The sequence below is a fragment of the Oncorhynchus nerka genome, linkage group LG15 (assembly GCF_034236695.1).
Source record: "Oncorhynchus nerka isolate Pitt River linkage group LG15, Oner_Uvic_2.0, whole genome shotgun sequence".
Lineage (NCBI taxonomy): Eukaryota > Metazoa > Chordata > Actinopteri > Salmoniformes > Salmonidae > Oncorhynchus > Oncorhynchus nerka.
The window spans coordinates 76909054-76931493 of NC_088410.1; the positions used below are offsets into that span (position 1 = coordinate 76909054).

At 45.0% G+C, this 22440-nt stretch overlaps 1 protein-coding gene across 1 annotated transcript in view; it reads right to left on the minus strand.

The window, feature by feature from the left end:
• The window catches only part of LOC115143321 (leucine-rich repeats and immunoglobulin-like domains protein 1), a 54088-nt gene that overhangs the window by 22002 nt on the left and 9646 nt on the right, over positions 1-22440 (minus strand). The window contains 7 exon segments of the mRNA XM_029683611.2: positions 814-957; positions 2395-2538; positions 2820-2963; positions 4094-4237; positions 4364-4501; positions 13546-13620; positions 14541-14612. Coding sequence (XP_029539471.2) covers positions 814-957; positions 2395-2538; positions 2820-2963; positions 4094-4237; positions 4364-4501; positions 13546-13620; positions 14541-14612 — 861 coding nt within the window.

Sequence of the window (22440 nt, forward strand, 5' to 3'; positions counted from 1 at the left end):
TAGACAAAGAGTTCCAAACCTCTCTGCCAATGGTAAATGGTTAATAGACAAAGAGTTCCAAACCTCTCTGCCAATGGTAAATTGGTTAATAGACAAAGAGTTCCAAACCTCTCTGCCAATGGTAAATTGGTTAATAGACAAAGAGTTCCAAACCTCTCTGCCAATGGTAAATTGGTTAATAGACAAAGAGTTCCAAACCTCTCTGCCAATGGTAAATTGGTTAATAGACAAAGAGTTCCAAACCTCTCTGCCAATGGTAAATGGTTAATAGACAAAGAGTTCCAAACCTCTCTGCCAATGGTAAATTGGTTAATAGACAAAGAGTTCCAAACCTCTCTGCCAATGGTAAATTGGTTAATAGACAAAGAGTTCAAAACCTCTCTGCCAATGGTAAATTGGTTAATAGACAAAGAGTTCAAAACCTCTCTGCCAATGGTAAATTGGTTAATAGACAAAGAGTTTCAAACCTCTCTGCCAATGGTAAATTGGTTAATAGACAAAGAGTTCCAAACCTCTCTGCCAATAATAGCTAGTATTCAATATTCCCCTCCCCATTCAGACCACTTCCAGACAGTCTTAGCTAAATTCTTGCTTGAAATATATATTTTTTGCTAAAGGCAAAAAAGGTACAGTAAGGTTAACTGTTAACCAGAAATGGTTTGATATTGAAATAAAACGGCTGTATTGGACCTTTAAACTAGTAACAGGATGAGTCTACAGTGTGGAACCATAGTTGTGTGTGCTCTGGGTGTGTGTGCTCTGGGTGTGTGTGCTCTGGGTGTGTGTGCTCTAGGTGCGTTCAAGAGGACTTACAGGAGGCGCACGGCCTTGAGACCTCTGAAGGCCCCCTCAGTGATGTGACTGATGGAGTTGTGCCCCAGACGAAGGGTGTGGAGGTCCCCCAGCACCGCCAGACTCCCCTCGTCCAGACGACTCAGGTTGTTATAGGACAGACTCCTACAGGAGGAAATGAAAAATAAATACATGCGGTGTCAGGCATGGACCAGAAGGACAAGATGGCACAGCACTAAGGTAACCTAACCTACCTGAAACATCATTATTCTCTATTTTATATGGCCTTATTCAATGTCTTCTTGCCTTTGGATAGATGCTGTATTTTTCCACAGTGGCGTTGGCTCAATATCTGTTCATCCACAGCAGTTTCCTATCATGCTTGATAAGGAGTCAAGACACAAACCATTTACAAATTGTGTAAATTTCCAGTTGGACAAATGGACACTTCTCTGATGTCTTTCCTAGAGTTACGGTCTTGTTTAAGTAGGTACACTGTGCGTCAGAGGTGATAAATATGTCTTGCTTATCAGCACACATGGTCAAATGGTCTGTTGTGTGAGTGTCTGGGATGTGCCTCTCTGAAGGGGTCTAGTGTGGTCATGTCTCTGTGATGCCCCGTCAGGCAGGCTGCCGTCTCATCCACTCTTTTACACCTGGGAGCTAAACGAGCCACTATCCCACACAGTCACCATGGATACACTAATGAAAATCATAGAAACCCGAGTTGCAACACAGATACAGACCAATCTGGCTCTCTCACGCACAGTACCCAGACACAGGAGCCTGACAGGCAGCCGTGTCGTTAGCGACGCCTGAGCAGAACTGAGCTCTACATTAGTGTAGTCTCTCTCTCTCCTTCACTAGACGGGGAGATCCCGCTGCAATTACCACAATATCCCTACCAACCGAGGGTTGTACGCCCTCTACCAACCTGACAGAGATGTGAATACACACTCTTGCATGGGCTTAAGTACTGTCAATCTTACCGCTCATTATGGGATAAACAGGCTTATAGTGAGAGGAGCGTGTGGTATTGAGCGTTAAGTGAGTCATGTAGCTGTCGTGAAGGTACGGGGAGGGGCGGAGCAGAGAACAGATTCACGGTTATGTTCTTAGGGTTGTGTTTGGGGATCAACAAGAAGAGACGGGGTTTGAAGTTGGAGGCATGGGTAAGACTTTGGGGTCCATATCTGGGGGCTGAATAGGGGATTCATATTTTTGTTTGTTTCTCAGGGGTTGGGGATGAGGCAGGAATTGGTTCTCTATTTACAAGGGTTGGGAGGGTTTTGGTGTTTTGGTGTACAGGGGTTGGGAGGGTTTTGGTGTTTTGGTTTACAGGGGTTGGGAGGGTTTTGGTGTTTTGGTTTACAGGGGTTGGGAGGGTTTTGTTGCTTTGGTTTACAGGGGTTGGGAGGGTTTTGGTGCTTTTGCTTACAGGGGTTGGAGGGGTTTTGGTGCTTTGGCTTACAGGGGTTGGGAGGGTTTTGGTGTTTTGGTTTACAGGGGTTGGGAGGGTTTTGGTGTTTTGGTTTACAGGGGTTGGGAGGGTTTTGGTGCTTTGGCTTACAGGAGTTGGGAGGTTTCTGATGTGCTACTCACAGTTCTCGTAGCCTCTGGCAGAACCTCCAGCCATCTGGGTTGATGTGGGAGATGGAGTTGTAGCTGAGGAAGAGCTGCAGAAGAGAAGACAGGCCATACATGGAGCCACTGTTCACCTCCCTCAGGCTGTTATAGTCCAGGTGACTGCAGGGGAGGAGATCACAGACAGGTTCAGACTAGGCATCATGGGTAATGTAGTTCGGTATGACAGGAGATTGGACATTACAGGTAGTCCAATTGTGGTTCATAGTTTAGCTCAATGTTAATGGACAATTATAGAGCATAGAGTTGCTTGTGAAACAATTGTTAAGAGAGGAAAGTAATACGAGCGGAGTAGGAGAAAGTGATCCTAACAACAGTTATTGAGGACAGCCAGTCCTCATGGCCAGGCAGGGAGTTGGGAGCGGTATGTTTCTGTAACTCACAGCACTTTCATCTTGGCCAGGCCCCAGAAGGCTCCGTCGGTGAGCTTACTGATGTTGTTCCTCTGCAGCTTGAGGACCTCCAGATTGGCCAGGCCCTGGAAGGTCAGCCCCTCCACCTGCCTCACACGGTTCCTGTTCAGCTCACTGGAGGACAACACAACCCAGCAAGGAGTTAGAGAGAGATGCAATGATGATGAGAGATAGAGATGAGAGGAAGAAGTATGGTCCTACAGGAAAAACCTGTAAAGTAATACATTAACACACATCTTAGCAGCACCGTTCAGCCCCACAAAAACATAAGAGGCCGTACACGGTGGTATCTAGGTTTGGGTTTACAGAACAGGGTCCAGTTCTGACCTGGGCATCGCACCACGTGATCACAAACCTTCATTAATCATGCTAGGGTTAACTAAAGGATCCATCTCTTCCACTACATTCAAACAGCACTGGATTGCAGCCACACATGCCTTGAAGGGCAGGGCATCTGCATTCACTTCTGAAACCGAGGAGGCTACTTCTGTCCGGAGCATACTGTATACAGCTAATCGCTCAGTGTCATCTCAGGGACAAGGTAAAAATACAAATGACCCCCCGAGATAAAAAAAAAAACATTGCCTTCTGAGAGTTCTCTGATAGCTTCGTACCAGTGAATCTGTGCCCCTGGCGTGTGAGGTTTAACATCACAGCCCAGGAGCATAGCTGAACAATAAACATCCACACACAGCGTCTTTGTATGTCCTCAATGTTGCCACAAGCATCCACAGATACAGTGTCACCGGGACCACCTGTTGAACAATACCCACCTGGGGAAACTGGGAGGGCTGTGAAGAGAAGGCAGCCCCGTCTACAATGGAGGAGAGTATCATTACATGCGTCTTTACTCCCCAGAGTGGGAGTGCTGAGGTAAGGATGGGTCTGCACTAGCCCCATGCTGCAGGGGAGGGGGGAGACAATGACAGAGAGCATGGCTCAGAGAGGACAGAGGCTATAACTCAGCCATGGTATTGGTCTGATGTTTACTAATGCTGCTACACTCTCCTCAATAAATGGGACGGTGTCAGAGGAGTCAGGTTTTGTCTAACTTCCCAGTTATTTTCCCCATAACGTCGGTGGGGTCATGGACTATGGTACTATACACTGTCTTTATCTGGCCACGGGTCAATGGTTGTTTCTCTAACGATGGTTGAGGATAGGCTAGGAGGTGAGTAGAGAGACTTAAACATGTGCCTAAGTGAGCTGAGAGGTGCCTGGAAGTGGTATGAAACAGTACTCACAGTTGGGTCAGCTTGGGGAGCTGGAAGCTTTTGACAGGGACCTGGGAGATGCGGTTCCGACTCAGTCTGAGAACCTGCAGGGACGAAGAGAGCTGGTCCAGAGCACCGGCCTCCAGGAGATGGATCTTGTTGTTGCTCAGGTACCTGGAAGACAGCATATCACACTGTCATGGATCCAAGACATACATTGATAACATTGGTACAACATTTACAATTAGATGACAAATGTAGGAAAAATGTTTGACATAAGAAGAAAAGGGATGATCTTACAGGTCTTTGATCTGGAGGCCTGCGGGGAAACCTTGACCTCTGACTTCTGTGATGTCATTACTGCTCAGGTCCAGTGTTTCCACGGAGACCAGGTCTCTCATCCGCCTTCCATCGATGGCACGGATCTTATTATTCTGTCTGAAAATAAACAACCACAACCGCTGTTAGAAAACTTCAGGGGCAAAGATGAAGGAAAACCTGAGGAGAGAAACAGGAGAAGAACACAGCTCCTAGTATTTAGATACTTGTTTTAGAAGCAGCAGTAAAGCAAACACACTCTTCTTTTCCAAACCTACTCAGGAACAAAGAGAGAGTACAATGCCAAATATCACTGCTTCAGGAGCATGTCCACCAGACATGACGCTTGGCATTCAGGCCAAAGAGTTCAATCTTGATTTAATCAGACCAGATAATCTTGGTCACCTCCCTGACCAAGGCCCTTCTCCCCCGATTGCTCAGTTTGGCTGGGCGGCCAGCTCTAGGAAGAGTCTTGATGGTTCCAAACTTCTTCTATTTAAGAATGATGGAGGCCACTGTGTTCTTGGGGACCTTCAATGTTGCAGAAATGTTTTGGTACCCTTATCCAGATCTGTGCCTCGACACAATCCTGTCTCGGAGCTCTGTGGATAATTCCTTCGACCTCATGGCTTGGTTTTTGCTCTGACATGTCACTGTCAACTGTGTGACCTTATATAGACAGGTGTGTTCCTTTCCAAATCATGTCTAATCAATTACATTTACCACAGGTGGACTCCAATCAAGTTGTAGAAACATCAAGGATGATCAATGGAAACAGGACGCACCTGAGCTCAATTTCAAGTCTCATAGCAAAGGGTCTGAATACTTTTGTAAATAAGTGTTTTTTTAATATTTATTTTAAAACCCTGTTTTCGCTTTGTTATTATGGGCTATTTTTGTGAATATTAATGAGGAACAAAAGTAATTTAATCAATTTTAGAATAAGGCTGTAACGTAACAAAATGTGGAAAAAGTCGACAGGTCTGAATACTTTTTGAATGCACTGTATTTACCCCCCCAAAATGAACCGCTAATTAGCTGCTAATGTTGCTATCAAAGAACTACAAATATCATGATGATCTGCATGAGACTGCCGAATCGAGGCAAAGGTAAGAATCCCCGGATTAACCACCTAATGTTAGCTAAATGTAATAATGAATAAATTGACAATTCTGAATTGCCTAGTGCAAGTTTTAAATTGACACAACACCTGTTAGCAAAGGTGTCTGCTAAATATGATGTGCAGGAGCTTGCAGGGATTTGACATTTTACATGTCTACTTCGATGCTAATTATCATTTTTGAATCAGAGTAAATTGAGCCGAATATATTTATAAGTCACCTTGTCCGAGAGAGATTGACATGGTTATCAAAACATCCCGCCAGGGTAAGTCTACATGAAACACAGCCCTACGACACCGCCACTGTGGGACTCTATTGGTGATCATTGTAACCGACTACTTCCAAATCAAATGGAGAACGACTTGGCTAGATGAAAGGACTTACATTGTCTAACTCTGACCCCCCCTGACAGTCCAGTTAACCATGGCGTAAGAGGCCTCAGAAAGAAGTTTTTACAAAGCACATTTGGATTTTGGCCTGCTCTCTGCAGGAATGGTGGGTCAGTCTCTCTCCACATCTGTGATTTATTTTGGTGTTGGCTGGGAGAGATCCACTTCAGGGCTGCAGCCTGACAGACGGATGGACAGAGCTGCACAGGAATCTCAGTCACTTCCCTGTTTACCTTTACCCAGCACAGGGCCAACACACACGCATAGACACCCACAGACGTATAGAGGCCTAGACATACACAAACACGTGCACAGACAGATACAAACAGACAAATCCACACTGACCGGACACAGAACCAGACTTCCTTTTGGTTGACCAAATGTCTGTCAGTGCGGCCGTCTGTACGTGTGTGTGTGTGTGTGTGTGGGTGGGGAGAGCTAGTGAAGGCCAGTGTTATCCGAGCAGGGATGAAAACCATACCGCAGCCATGGTTGCACTTCCCTGACACTCCGGCTAGCGTTACAAAACAAAACACTTACCCTGCCCCCACTGGACATTTATCCTTGTTACAGTTGTAAATATGTATATTTGTTATTACTGTTTCATTCATGTCTCATTCCCCCTGCTGCTCCCCCTATGGACATCCTACCCCCAAGTCTCTTCACAAATTGAAGATAATGACATTTGGTTTCAAATCAAGTCCACGAGTAAAACAGAGTCAACACAAGGAACCTAATTTAGAGTCGACTCCCAGCCTGAAACAGTGTTTGGTAAAATCCTATTTTTTTCCTTTGGTATCTCCAGACAGGTGTTTCACCAGTCAAACTGCAGCAAAACAAGGTCACCCCCCCCCCCCCCACACACACACACAGATGGTCAAATAAGACTCTGTAGGGCGTTTACTCTGGGCCATGGGGGGGGGGGGGTCTCCCACTGCAGCCCAGAGCCCACCTGAATAAACAGTGGTGTAAAGAGTAAAGGATGAGCCTCAGCCCAGGCCCTGCCCCTCTCCCCTCCCTCCTGACCCTACAGGAAGCTCCTGGGGAGCAGCAGCAGAGAGGAGGAAGACTGTCTGACAGGGGGAGAACTCAAGCTCTTACTGATCAGGGTAGGGAGGGATAGGGACTAGGGGTCAACAGCTGCTGACCCTTGCTGGGAAAAACTAGGCAGAGTTGTCTGAAACAGGAGGGAGAGGCTCTCTCTCACTGTCTCTCAGAATCTGACCACAACAGTTGAGCTCTCCCTCTCTTCCTAGTCCAGTTCCTCATTCTCTCGCTCCTCTTCCCCATCCTCCCACGGCCAGAAGAGTCCAGCTGTGTGACAACCAGAGGAGGTGTGAGGCGAGAGGTGGTGGCGGGGTAGGGTGGATGCAGACAATAGGTTCATTTATAAAGCGCTGGTTTTCCCCCCTCTTTTTACATTTTGAGTCCTTTAGCAGACTCTCTTATCCAGAACAACTTACAGAAGTGAGTGTGTACATTTTCGTACTGGTCCCCCATGGCAATCAAACACACAATCCTGGCGTTGCAAGCCACATACTCTACCAACTGAAGAACACAGGATCTTTGACGCTGGGGGTACATTCAACAGATCGCTTCATTCCAAATTTCATCATCCCATTTAGCCATTTGATTTTCCTACAGTCAGTTTTGACACCTTGATGTTGAGGGTTGATAATAAAAGGAGTTAACACTACTGCCCAGGTTAAAGAACAGTTCATTTAAATCATATCGTCCCATTAACCATCATGTGATTTTCATGGAGTTGTTTTGACACCTCTCTTTGATGTGGGAAGGGTGGATGCCTGACAATGGAGAAGTCTCACTCTCCCCTGGCCCATGTGATTCTATTGGGGTTTGGTGGCCTGCAGTGACATTGGAGCATGGAAGCCCTGCTACATTCTGGGAGAGCAGGATGACAGGTGCATTATGGGAGTGTGCTAGCCCCAGGGTGGGAGCTGATCTGACTGACTGATCTGAGAGCAGTGATTAATCCAAGCCAAAGCCCCGCGGCCACACAGACTAGCTGGTTTGGGCCGCTTTGATTGGCTTATCAGCCTGATGAACTCCACAAGTGAGAGGATCAAAAGATCCGCAGGATGTGTGGGATAGAGAACGATTGAGAGAGAACGAGAGAAAACAAGAGTCTGGTCTGGCACCATGCTTCAATGTCACCATACGCTGCCTCTGAAACAACAGTCTGTTGGAGGAGAGGCCCAGGGAGTAGACAGCACAGGCCAGGGAATGGTGACCCTCTGTTCTAACACCCTCTCTTTCCCCCTCCCGCTCTCCCTGCAGCTACAGTCTTACACAGCACCGGCAGAGGAATTCAGACTGCACTGCCATCCAGACAGGATCTGCAATGGCAAACAGAGCACAAGGTGTGGGGGGGGGTTACTTATGGGCAAACTGAGCTCCAGTACTCCCCCCTTGTGTCGGTAACGGTGATGTCATCCTGATCCAGCCCGCCTCCCGGTCACCTTTTTACAGTAAGCCCTGTGAGTGACAGCTCCAGCTGCAGGTTCAAATGCTTTCAGCTGTGCAGCTTTGGAAAGATATGCATCTTCCCATCATGCACTGAACTTCCCGTAGCAACAGGCTTAGAATCAGGCCAAAAAAAGAAGCCAGTAGAGCTCCACACAGCCTGCTGAACTAGCGTTCATTTCAAACACCTAACTATAAACCTTGGATTTACAGTGACCTAGAATCAGGCAGACTACAGTTCGAGGCAATGAAAACACTCAAAATCAACCTCCAACATATCCTAATGTTGGACATGGAGTTTCAGACATTGTCATAAGTTAATCAGATGACTGAGTTAGTGAGCACAGTACACAGCCTATTTGAGGGTCTGATGGGTGACAGGGAGAGGCAGGGATGACTATTACAAAGACTGAAAGTGATACATGGTGATGGTGCATTTTACAGGAGCCTCCTGTGTACCGTTACTACCACAGAAGTGACAGAATGAAAGTGGGTGTTAGAGGTGTAATACAAACACACAGACATGCTGCAAACTGTCTTTAACGTTAACTGTTGAGACCGAGCCGAAGGGCTTTCTCTTGTTTCAGGATGAGTGAGAAGCTAGTGGGGATGTGCATCTTTCCCTTTCAAGACGATTCGATGCATGGGCTCCGATACAGGAACGATACGTTTTAGTTTGAAACTATTCAGTACGATTCATTAGAGAATATTTGTAGCCATTTTTTTTAAATATATATATTTTTTTATTTTATCTTTATTTAACCAAGTAGGCAAGTTGAGAACAAGTTCTCATTTACAATTGCGACCTGGCCAAGACAAAGCAAAGCAGTTTGACACATACAACAGAGTTACACATGGAGTAAAACAAACATACAGTCAATAATACAGTAGAAAAATAAGTCTATATACAATGTGAGCAAATGAGGTGAGATAAGGGAGGTAAAGGCAAAAAAATGGCCATAGTGGCAAAGTAAATACAAATTAGCAAGTAAAACACTGGAATGGTAGATGTGCAGTGGAAGAATGTGCAAAGTAGAGATAGAAATAATGGGGTGCAAAGGAGCTAAATAAATAAATACAGTAGGGGGAGAGGTAGTTGTTTGGGCTAAATTATAGATGGGCTATGTACAGGTGCAGTAATCTGTGAGCTGCTCTGACAGCTGGTGCTTAAAGCTAGTGAGGGAGATAAGTGTTTCCAGTTTCAGAAATGTTTGTAGTTCGTTCCAGTCATTGGCAGCAGAGAACTGGAAGGAGAGGCGACCAGAGGAAGAATTGGTTTTGGGGGTGACCAGAGAGATATACCTGCTGGAGCGCGTGCTACAGGTGGGTGCTGCTATGGTGACCAGCGAGCTGAGATAAGGGGGGACTTTACCTAGCAGGGTCTTGTAGATGACCTGGAGCCAGTGGGTTTGGCGACGAGTAGGAAGCGAGGGCCAGCCAACGAGAGCGTACAGGTCGCAGTGGTGGGTAGCATATGGGGCTTTGGTGACAAAATGGATGGCACTGTGATAGACTGCATTTATTGAGTCGGGCATTGGAGGCTATTTTGTAACTGACATCGCCAAAGTCGAGGATTGGTAGGATGGTCAGTTTTACAAGGGTATGTTTGGCAGCATGAGTGAAGGATGCTTTATTGCGAAATAGGAAGCCAATTCTAGATTTAACTTTGGATTGGAGATGTTTGATGTGACTCTGGAAGGAGAGTTTACAGTCTAACCAGACACCTAGGTATTTGTAGTTGTCTACATATTCTAAGTCAGAACCGTCCAGAGTAGTGATGTTGGACCTTGGATCTTCAGTAGACTTGTGCAATATGTTACAAGATAAATAATTATTTTACATTATGAGGCTTACTGTAGTCCCCCAGAACAGGGTTTGTTTGTAAATAGCACAACGGGAGAAAGCAGGACCAGGTCAGTCCAGCTGTGTATTGACAGGGGTGCCGTTTTATATTGGGTTAAGTGGTTTTTTGCTTCAATAGAGTGATCAGGGACATGCAACTAGTTTACCTTCTCCTGTAACTACTCCCCAGGTCGCGCTTGTGAATGAGAACGTGTTCTCAGTAAACGTACCTGGTAAAATAAGGGTTAAATAAAAATATATAAAATAATGTCAAAGTGGAATTATGTTTTTAGAAATGAATTAAAAATGAAAAGCTAAAATGTCTTGAGTCAATAAATATTCAACCCCTTTGTTATGGTAAGCCTAAATAAGTTCAGGAGTAAAAATGTGCTTCACAAGTCATATAACAACTTACAATTATCTGTAAGGTCCCTCAGTCGAGTAGTGAATTTCAAGTTCACATTCAACCACAAAGACCAAGGAGGTTTCCCAACGCCTCAAAGACAGGTACCTTTTGATAGCTTAAACAAAATAAAAATAAGACATTGAATATCCCTTTGAGCATGGTGAAGTTATTAATTACTCTTTGGATGGTGTATCAATACACCCAGTCACTACAGGAGTCCTTCCCATCATGACAGAGTTTGAAGAATTTTATAAAGAATAATGTGCCAATACCCAGAAAGACTCACAGTTGTAATTGCTGCCAAAGGTGATTCTAACTTGTATTGATACAGGGGTGTGAATACTTTTCGGTTTTAAGAAATGATAGATGCATTTCGTAAAAATATTTAGGTAAATTAGATATCTGTATTTCATTTTCAATAGATGTGCAAACATTTCTAAAAACACGTTTTCCATTTGCCATGATGGGGTATTGTGTGTAAATAGGAGAAACAAACATTTCATCCATTTTGAATTCAGGCTGTATCACAACAAGTCGAGGGGTAAAAATACTTTTAGCATTTGAATGCTGAAGGTGCCACACAGATGTACATGATCAAGAACAAGCAGTCTACCTTGCGTTTCTCAGCATGTGAAGCTGGGCACAGTAGGCAATTTCACTAGGCTTCTGATATTCCCTGGGGTTGTTCGGCATGCAAAATGACTTGTCGATCAATGTCTGTCAAAATCATTACATGCTTAGTTTGACACTGAAGGAGAGGGCGCATCAGTTGTCACAAAGGAATACATTTTCTGACTGATGCACGCTACATTTGAATCGGTTTGGCGTCCGCAGACCGATGCTCTCGTATCTTAAACATTTGAATCAGACTGATTTGAATCGTTACATCCCTAGAAACTAGAATGTTCTGTAGCCACAGAAGGCTGGAAAACAACAAAGACTGACTTACTCTGTAGGCCAGGCAAGCAGGACAGTGTCACAATTGTGTGTCTGTCGAGGGTCAGCCACTGGGCTCACAGCTGTGACACACACACACAGCGGCTCTTCCAAAATAGGGCAGTAAATCTCCTGTGAGATGCCAGCGCAGGCAGTCCCTCCAGGCAGAGTTTCACAAACTGTAACCAGGATAGAACTCTGGAGCACTAGTCTCAGTGCTCAGCACAGTCAATGCTTCACATCCATTAAAGAGAGGCAATCAATGTACACTACATGACCAAAAGTAAGTGTGAGCTTTGTCCCCCCTTTGCGGCTATAACAGCCTCCACTTTTCTAGGAAGGCTTTCCACTAGATGTTGGAACATTGCTGTGGTGACTTGCTTCCATTCAGCCACAAGAGCATTAGTGAGGTCGGGCACTGATGTTGGGCGAATAGGCCTGCCTCAGAGTCGGCGTTCCAATTCATCCCAAATGTGTTTGAGGGGTTGAGGTCAGGGCTCTGTGCAGGCCAGTAAAGTTCTTCCACACCGATCTCGACAAACCTTTTCTGCATGGACCTCCTTTTGTGCACGGGGGAATTGTTATGCTGAAACAGGAAAGGGCCTTGCTGTTGCCACAAATCTGGAAGTGCTGAATTGTCTAGAATGTCATTGTATGCTGTAGTGTTAAGATTCCCCTTCACTGGAACTAAGGGGCCAAGTCCAAACCATGAAAAACAGCCCCAGACTATTATTCCTCCTCCACCAAACTTTACAGTTGGCACTATGCATTCAGGCAGGTAGCATTCTCCTGGCATCCACCAAACCCAGACTTGTCAGTTGGACTGCCAGATGGTGAAGCGATTCAGCACTCCAGAGAACACGTTTCCACTGCTCCAGATTCCAATGGCGGCAAGCTTTACACCACTCCAGCCGACGCTTGGCATTTCGCATGGTGATCTTAGGCTTGTGTGTGTGGCTGCTCGGCCATGGAAACCCATTTCATGAAGCTCCCGATGAACAGTTCCTGTGCTGACGTTGCTTCCAGAGGCAGTTTGGAACTCAGTAGTGAGTGTTGAAACTGAGGACAGATGATTTTTACACGCTGCGCACTTCAGCACTCGGCGGTCCCATTCTGTGAGCTTGTGTGGCCTACCACTTTGCGGCTGAGCCGTTGTTGCTCCTAGACCTTTCCACTTCACAATAACAGCACTGACAGTTGACCAAGGCAGCTCTAGCAGGGCAAAAATCCTATGACAGTGCCAAGTTGAAAGTCACGGATCTCTTCAGTAAGACCATTCTACTGCCAATGTTTGTCTACGGAGATTGCGGTGTGGTCAATTTTATACACCGGTCAGCAACGAGTGTGGCTGAAATAGCCAAATCCACTCATTTGAAGGGGTGTCCACATCCTTTCGTATATATAGTGCATCTCTGACATACTACCGTCATAGCATATCAATTCAAATAGAATGAGTGTCTCACCAGTATTCTTGGCAGGGGCATCATTTTTTAACATAGGGTATGGCAAAGTTAACAGGTTGCCGGGGGTTCTTTTTTTAAATACAATTTAAGCTCATTTACTGCATTTCTACATCGGGATTAAAAACTCTAGTTAAGTTTCTTGTCAGGCCAGTTACCTAGCCATCTACTACATCTGCACTGTTATGAGAGAAAGAGTTGCGCTGTTCACTGCAGCTATGTCGATAAACTCTCCATCAAACAGCCTGCCCACCAGCTCTGAGCCATCCGCATGGTCCTAAAGCCAGCCTGACAAACGGCATTTTCCTTTTAAAATCGGGATTGAAATGATTTTCGTGGCCTATTTTAAATTGTTGGTGTTGAGCTGGGGTATGACGACCTCCATACACAATTGATGCCCCTGATTCTTGGTCATAACTAAACTTGCACTCAAACACACATTGACAAGTCAGTGAGGGATAGCAGTTTGAGGACAGTGGGATGCCAGCTTGACGTCCCCATGCTGGTAAATGAAAGGTGTACTCACAGGTAGAGGAAAGCGATCTTAGACATAGCCTGACCTAGATCAGGGATGGACGTCAGCTCATTATGGTCCAGGCGCCTGAGGGAAACACAGACGCAATGATGTTAGAGGACATAATGGATTGAAAGGAGAAAGTAACAGAACATTGTATTGAGATAACATGGAACTGAAGTAACAACACAAGGTTTCCTCTTGGGGTTGACAGTGTAGTTAGGAAATAGTTATGGAGTTACTGTATCCATCTGAAGTGTGTAAGATTCATTCCTAGAATAACAGAATTGTATGCGAGTAAAACATAGCTGGATAAAGCTGTGTCCGACTAGTGTGTGTGCTTGGGCTCTAACAGATGTCAGAGTGTCTGTGCCCTCCCTACCTGGGTTGAGATCGACCCTCCTGAATGTATCAAATATTTACAAGCCAGGGTTCAGCCTGACCGGTGTCAAGTGATGGAGAAAGCTTAATATAGAAACCACCAGCCCTACTTTATTCTCAATTGGACTAATTTCAAGACAATACATACAAGGATGCTAGAATGTAGAGTGTGTGTGTGACAGAATTTCTGTCCATTGACACTACTGTCCTACATAGCAGTTAGGGACCTGACAATTATGGTGAGTGTTCCATGTGTGAGATGGCGATCTACCGACATGTTTGTTCAGGGTACTGTCCAGTAAGGACATAACTGATGCCCCGTCTAATACCATCATTGGGAAGCCTGCTAGGCCTACTGCTAACAGAAAGCATTTCATTAGACTAAGCACACATACACACAGGGCAGTCCATTAGAACGTGAAGGGGAAGCACTTTGTGAGGAACTGCGTTCATAGATCATCTGTCTGCTTGACAATCGATACTGTGCTGTTCTGAATGAGGGCCATTTAAAAAGGCTGAGCCCAGTGCACACACACACACAAAGCCAAGGGGAACTCCTGGGTGAGAGAAGAATACTCACACAGAGAGACAGAGGGAGGAGAGAGTATCATGTCTGAGGAACTTACAGCTCTCGTAGGTTTGGGAGGTTCGAGAAGACTTCGACGTCAATGGCTGTCAGCTTGTTGTGGCCAAGATGTCTGTAATAAAGAGAACAGACTGATTAGTATTGTTGATACACCCACCACCACCTGACTCTCCATTTTACAGGGGTTTTCCCCCAACTGTGAGAACTCCCTCTAACATTGTGACAACCCTATAGTCCCATTTGGGTACTGTTCCATTTGGGTACCGTTCCCAATCAATACTGATTCTGACTTGGTTTACACAATGGATACACAGACATCCATCTGTGTACAAGTCAATTTGCAGTTTAGACTAACAATGCATTTAATAGCCACCACTTCACTTGCACAGAGACTAACATTAACTAGGCAAGTCAGTTAAGAACAAATTCTTATTTACAATGACAGCCTAGGAACAGTGGGTCAACTGCCTTGTTCAGAGGCAGAACGACAGATTGTTACCTTGTCGGCTCAGGGATTTGATCTAGCAGCCTTTCGGTTACTGGCCTAACGCTCGAACCACTAGGCTACCTGCCGAGATAAGTCAGTCTCTACAGTATACGTGTGTGTGAGGAGATAAATGGTAGAGTGTGTGGGCCCCGCAGGCAGCCCTGATAGGGCGGTGTGTTACGATAATTGGCAGGGCCCTCCCACCGCCATTGTACCACAGATTGCTAAATTGCTGTCCCTGTTATAGGAGACAATTACCTCATTATACTGAAGCAAAGTGAAAAATCACAGGGTTTCCTCTGCCAGGCTGGGCGGCACCGGAAGGTACAAACACAGCTGAGAACACCTCAGTGAGCGACACCGACCACAGTAATCTTCCACAACAATCAGCGCCAGCCTTTAACAAGGCCCTGATCAGTGCAAACTGAGGATAATAAAGCTTAACTGGAGAGCTCCTCATTACAAACAACCAATAAAACACCGTTCAGAGGAGGGCTGCTGCCCCCTCAACAGCTTTCAGAAGGAAAAACAAGCTGAGTGCTATATTGGTATAAGATAAAAGAACTACAGAAATATAGAGCATGTCGGTCATTGTTTGCTGTTGTCCATTTAGAATAGAGAGGTGGTCACATTGGGAGAAAAATCTGGTGCCAGAGACCACAATAACAAACAAACGGTGTGTGTCTGTATGTATTCTCAATCTCAGGAAGGCCAAGGGAGTGTTTATACAACTCCAGATTTGTCTTCCCTTGTTCATTCACCTTCATTGTCTTGCCTATCTGATCAGATAAGTTTCAGTGTGTTTTAACACCTACGTTATGAGCAGCTGGTGATAACACCATAGCTTCCTTCTGTTCTACAGTCACAAGTAGAGGGGGTGGTATTACGCCTCACTGACTGGGGCTAACATTCTCCAGAATCAGCCATACCATAATGATTCAGGGGCACAATCCAATGTACTGGGCACAACACAGGTGGAGAAGGCTATGGGACAGAAAAAGCCCAAAAACCTAGGCATTAAAAATGTAAATTTAAAGTCTAGGACAAAAAGGCTTCTCAACAGTTTTTACCCTCAACCCATAAGATTCCTGACTATTTGCATTGTGTGCCCCCCCCCCTCAAACCCCTCTTTTACACTGCTGCTACTCTCTGTTTATCTTATATGCATGGTCACTTTAACTATACATTCATGTACATACTACCTCAATTGGCCCGACCAACCAGTGCTCCCGCACGTTAGCTAAACAGGCTATCTGCATTGTGTCCCACCACCTGCCAACCCCTCTTTTTACGCTTCTGCTACTCTCTGTTCAGCATATATGCAGTCACTTTAACCATATCTAAATACTACCTCAATAAGCCCGACTAACAGTAAAAATGTATTTTTACTGTTGATTTATTTCTTTACTTACCTACCTACCTACACACACACACACACACACACACACACACACCTTTTTTCGCACCATTGGTTAGAGCCTGTAAGTAAGCATTTCACAGTCTACTACACCTGTTGTATTCGGTGCACGTGACAAATAAACTTTGATATGTCCAAAAACTCTTAACCTCAATGATCTCTGTGGTCAATTTATCAGTCCAAAAACACATTATTTTGAAAGCTAAGAGAAATCTGTGATGGAGTGTGGCGAACACTACAAAAAGTTATTCCCTCTGCTGAAACTCTGGAATGGTGAATTCCATTGCATGGCACAGCAAGAATTCTGCTGTTTATCTAAATGAGCAGGCTTGTTTAACATTAGTCAGCATGATCAAGATCACATCGCTATGTTCTTGACCAGAAAGTGTCAGCAAGGTAATTCATGCCTAGCTTTTAGCCAAATAAATAATGGAGGAAAAAATACATAAATCAGCAGGTCTACAAGGGGGGGGCAGTTTCCCCATCCCTGATCTAAAGCATGCAAGGAGTTGCGCAACCAGGATCAACTGAGGTGAAGGTGGAAGTGGAGGATGGAGAGGCCTAGACTGAACAGACTTGTCTAGGAATACATACTAGGCCAGGTGATTTAATCTACTGCCACTTCCCAGTCCACCTGTTGCCCTGAAGCACAGTCTACTCGAGACCTCAGGTCAATAGCAACACAGTTAGAGGTAGCTCAGGAGGGTACAGGTTCTCTTGACCACTCAGACCGCATTAGAGCAGTGATAAAGCTATAAAACCTGTCTGACAAGACAATCTGACCTGCCTCAAACCTCCCAAAACATTCAAAGCCCCCCACAGCACTAGACTTCAACCATTACACATTGTTGGATTGACGTCATAAACCCTTCATCACGACTCCCAAAAAACACCACATTGACTTGTTTTGTATTCCGTCAAAGAGCTTGGGAGTGATGTTGTTTCTTATGACAGTGCTCTCATAATTAAAGGCAGACTGCAGAGGGGAAGGGGGTGGGGAAGGGTTCTACTAGACCGGAATCTTCTATCTGCTCATCTCTATCGCTGATAAGATGTGTGAACTTCGCTCTTTGGAAGTGTGAAATGATATCAGCAATAGGGCCTCTGTGATGCAGCTGGGAAACAGCGGAGCTTTTATGTGGTCTGACCAGCCATAAATTGGTCAAAGAATAACCTTCCGTCTGTCGGGGAGCTAGGAGAAGAGGGAGAGCGCCCATAGGCCAAACAGAGGGCCAGCCAGACAGAGGCAAAGAGAGCACAATACAACACTGTGCTGTCTCCCGTCCCCCCCTCCCCTCCTACCTTCCTGTCATAAAGGCCCATTTACAGCCAGGCAACGGCAGTTCGAGCATACACAGGAGTTCCACCACCACTGTTCTGGACTCCCGCAAAACACAGGCAAGAGAGGGTGGACAAGACTGAGAAAGCAGCCACAAACAAAAACATTTTTATTTAAAAAGTGTCACAATACACCCAGTGTTTCAACAATATTCATTTAGCAATGGTGCCCCACCACACCAAGAGGGCTGGGCGATATGGCCGAAATATCGGTAAGTCAGCATTATGTTTCTGAATGATTACATTTCTAAATATTTTGAGTAGTGCAGGACCCTAGGATGGTAACAAATGAATATTCAGTGGCTTCAATGGGATTTCTCCATTCTGATGGTTTTATACTCAACCAAACTGAAAGAGAAGTAGTCAATTTTTGTTTAACTTTTAATTTAGCACTTTATCAAAATAACTTTGTAGACTGGTTTGTAAAAATCCATACCGGTATACCTTAAAACTTGATATATAGACAAACAGGGCTCAGCATGAACTTAGGCCCAAAGATGCCACGAGGGAGGAGCACAACAGTCTCATGCACAATACACACCCGGATTGGAGTTTGATAGCAAATCCTCATTTGTTCTACAGTCGCTAGACTCCTTGATTACGAGCAAAAGGAAATGAACCGCCTCAATGAATCTGAAAGAATAACATCAATATGTCCATTCTGAGGGAGTATTGTTCCAGTTCCCTCTTGACTAGCCGCTGATCTTATATTCTGTACTTCAAAGTGAAGAAAATGACTGATCATTGAACAATATATTTCCCCCTGCTTAATGTTTATTATGCTTGCAAAAAGAAAAGCCTGCAATAATTACACCATCATCCACAGAGAGAGAATGGGGCCAAATACAGGCCTGAACTTTATAAACAACTGTATGTAGGTCTGTGTGTGTGGATTTATGTGCAGGTACTGAAAGGCTCTGTTTTCTACTAAATAAGTGGACACGGCCACTGCAGGGTTTCTGGAAGGTAAGAATGCTTGGCTCTGGTGAGCACACAGCTATCAGCTCTTGGTTGTGGCGGCCTGTTTACAGGGTTCTCCACTTCGCAATACCTCTCCAAGTCGCTCTCTTTTCTTTTTAAATCAGGTTTCCAAACTCTTACCAGATGTAGGCCTACAGAATTCACAGATGATTCATTTATCTAACCAACTTTGTAGACACTGGCTTAAACAAAAAGGAAAAGAACTTGGCGCCCCAGTGTGTCTTAACAAAAAAGGCCATCTATTCTGTTGACTGGATTCCTATGCAATGACTTCTGGCAGCAGCTGTTCAATTACAGTGAACACAGCGATGAGCTCACTTCATAACTTCATGTAAATGTCAACTTTTATCTATAGTTATGAAAAGGACTTCTCTACTCACTTATTGCTGCTAATGTGTTTGTCTAGATAGATGGATATAGATATTATCTATATCCATACATACATAACACACGTTTCATTTTAAACTGTAGTATAAAAGTTTACATTTACATAAAACAATAAATAAAAGCCATACTTTTCTATTGAGGCAAGCACTGAGCATCTATCTACTGTAAATATCAAACATTAGCACCAACAGGATTATTTTTAGGAATGATCAAATCAGAGCACTATGGATATAATGGTAAACCCCAGGAAACTAGAGAATGATGTTGCTTTAGAGCCTAGGGACATAATAGGCGTAAGGCCCCATTGTTGTAATAACCTGCTAAATTCCTTCCATCTTGATTCCCTGGTGCCGCTAGGGACGTTTAGCACTCTGGTGTTAAATTAATTAAGGAATGCAATTGTTTCGATTGATTGTAATGGTTTATTTGTTGAAAATTTACCTTTTTTTTTTTACTACTTTTGTTATTTTGGAATATAAAATGTTATTATGAAACATTGTGAATGAGACCCTGGACTCAAATTGGGCTCCCCTGAAATTAATCCAAGACTACTAAAAGCATTCTCAATACCACAAGTTTACTAGACTGCTTAGAAAGAATTGCCCTTGAAACCAAAAGAGCCACAGTCCTGCAGTCTGTACAATTGCTGTTGTATGGCTGTTCCACTGTGGATATGTCCATCTGGGGTTAAGGAAATGGAGATAACCGCTTTGGTTTTAGCTTTTGTTTCATTATGGCAGTTTGATCTGCTATCAATCATTCCTTCATTCATACCACCTGGCTCAAGATGCATGGTAACTAGTCACACGATGGCAACATCCTTGATTACCAGCAACAGCAATCTCCTCTGCAAAGTTTAAGTGTTTATTTGCATGTTGATTGTAGTTGGTTCAGTCAGACTACAGAACTTTCATCCAGTTAAACCAGACATGCACTAGACTGATGTTGACAACACTTACAGGCAGCAGGCAGAAACCCCCCAGCAGAATCTCCACCCCCAACACCCCATCAGTGCACCCCCTCAGGCCAGGTGAACTGGACCCAAGATCAGAGGAACCACCAGACCAGAGCCTGTCAGGAAACCACCAAAACAAACCCATTTCCTTTGGGCAAAAGCCAAACCATAGAGGTTGAAGGCAGAGGGGCATATGATGCAGTAACAGAAAGTCTGTCATAGTGTTGTCACAATACCAACAACACTAGTCCAAATAATAGATACCACGGAGAAAATAAATAACAAAGTGGCCTAGCATCCTGTCCCCAGACACTTTTCCCCTTTTCAAAACGTTCTCCAAAAACCTTTCACTGAAATGCACTTAAATTCAATATGTTGTATAGAGTAGAACTTCACACTGTATTATAGAATACTGCATAGAATGGCGAATAGACTGACCAGTGATTTGGCTAGAGTAATGGGAGGAAGGACTATACATGCATAATGATCTGCATGTCATTGTGGCAGTATGGGGAAAACACTGCCTGAAATGTTCTTTGCTCTTCAGTTAACACAGACCTCTCCCTCCCTTCCAAACAGAATTGAAGGAGGAGCAGAAATAAATGTATTTGATATAGTTTAGACTTACATTAGGCCTATATGAATCCTACCTTTGAAGCACGAGTAGCAGTCCCTTTTCCTTTCTTCCTGTGCCAATCAAATTTGCCTAAAAACATAAAATGTCAAGTTACCAGGCTACTAACTAGCTAGGTAACGTGACTGAACAACCGTGTTTGTTGTCAAACCAATAATTAGCAACCTGGGATTAGTTTAAAGTGGCCAGCGACATGATTTGTGAAATTATATCAAATGCGCGCCAATTTTTAACTGCTTAGGCTGGAGACTGTTTTCTTTGCTGTAAAGCTGCAGGCATGCCTTCAGGCTCAATTTCCCCTCTCTGACACTCAGAGGCTGCATGACAATGAACTTGCAGTCAGTCTACTCAGACTGGTCTGTGCGCTTGGTTATAACAGGCGATGAAATTATACAATGTATCAACATTGCTCGCTTTGCGTGCTGCTCCAATGTACAAGTCTAACAATAGAAGACTAATCAGAGTATGGATCTGCATCACCGCTCGCCATCAAGGCCAAATTATATTTAAAAGAACTGACGGAGGAAAAGATGCACATGAAAAGTAGACGGAGAGAAGCAGGTGAGTGAGGGCTGTTAGGGGATGAGGCTGGCTGATTACAGCTGCCACACGTGATATGTGCATGATGAGCTGACGAAGAGAAGCAGGTGAGTGAGGGCTGTTAGGGGATGAGGCTGGCTGATTACAGCTGCCTCACGTGATATGTGCATGATGAGCTGACGAAGAGAAGCAGGTGAGTGAGGGCTAGTAGGGGATGAGGCTGGCTGATTACAGCTGCCACACGTGATATGTGCATGATGAGCTGACGAAGAGAAGCAGGTGAGTGAGGGCTAGTAGGGGATGAGGCTGGCTGATTACAGCTGCCACACGTGATATGAGCATGATGAGCTGACGAAGAGAAGCAGGTGAGTGAGGGCTGTTAGGGGATGAGGCTGGCTGATTACAGCTGCCACACGTGATATGTGCATGATGAGCTGACGAAGAGAAGCAGGTGAGTGAGGGCTGTTAGGGGATGAGGCTGGCTGATTACAGCTGCCACACGTGATATGTGCATGATGAGCTGACGGAGAGAAGCAGGTGAGTGAGGGCTGTTAGGGGATGAGGCTGGCTGATTACAGCTGCCACACGTGATATGTGCATGATGAGCTGACGAAGAGAAGCAGGTGAGTGAGGGCTAGTAGGGGATGAGGCTGGCTGATTACAGCTGCCACACGTGATATGTGCATGATGAGCTGACGAAGAGAAGCAGGTGAGTGAGGGCTGTTAGGGGATGAGGCTGGCTGATTACAGCTGCCACACGTGATATGTGCATGATGAGCTGACGGAGAGAAGCAGGTGAGTGAGGGCTGTTAGGGGATGAGGCTGGCTGATTACAGCTGCCACACGTGATATGTGCATGATGAGCTGACGAAGAGAAGCAGGTGAGTGAGGGCTGTTAGGGGATGAGGCTGGCTGATTACAGCTGCCACACGTGATATGTGCATGATGAGCTGACGAAGAGAAGCAGGTGAGTGAGGGCTAGTAGGGGATGAGGCTGGCTGATTACAGCTGCCACACGTGATATGTGCATGATGAGCTGACGAAGAGAAGCAGGTGAGTGAGGGCTGTTAGGGGATGAGGCTGGCTGATTACAGCTGCCACACGTGATATGTGCATGATGAGCTGACGGAGAGAAGCAGGTGAGTGAGGGCTAGTAGGGGATGAGGCTGGCTGATTACAGCTGCCACACGTGATATGTGCA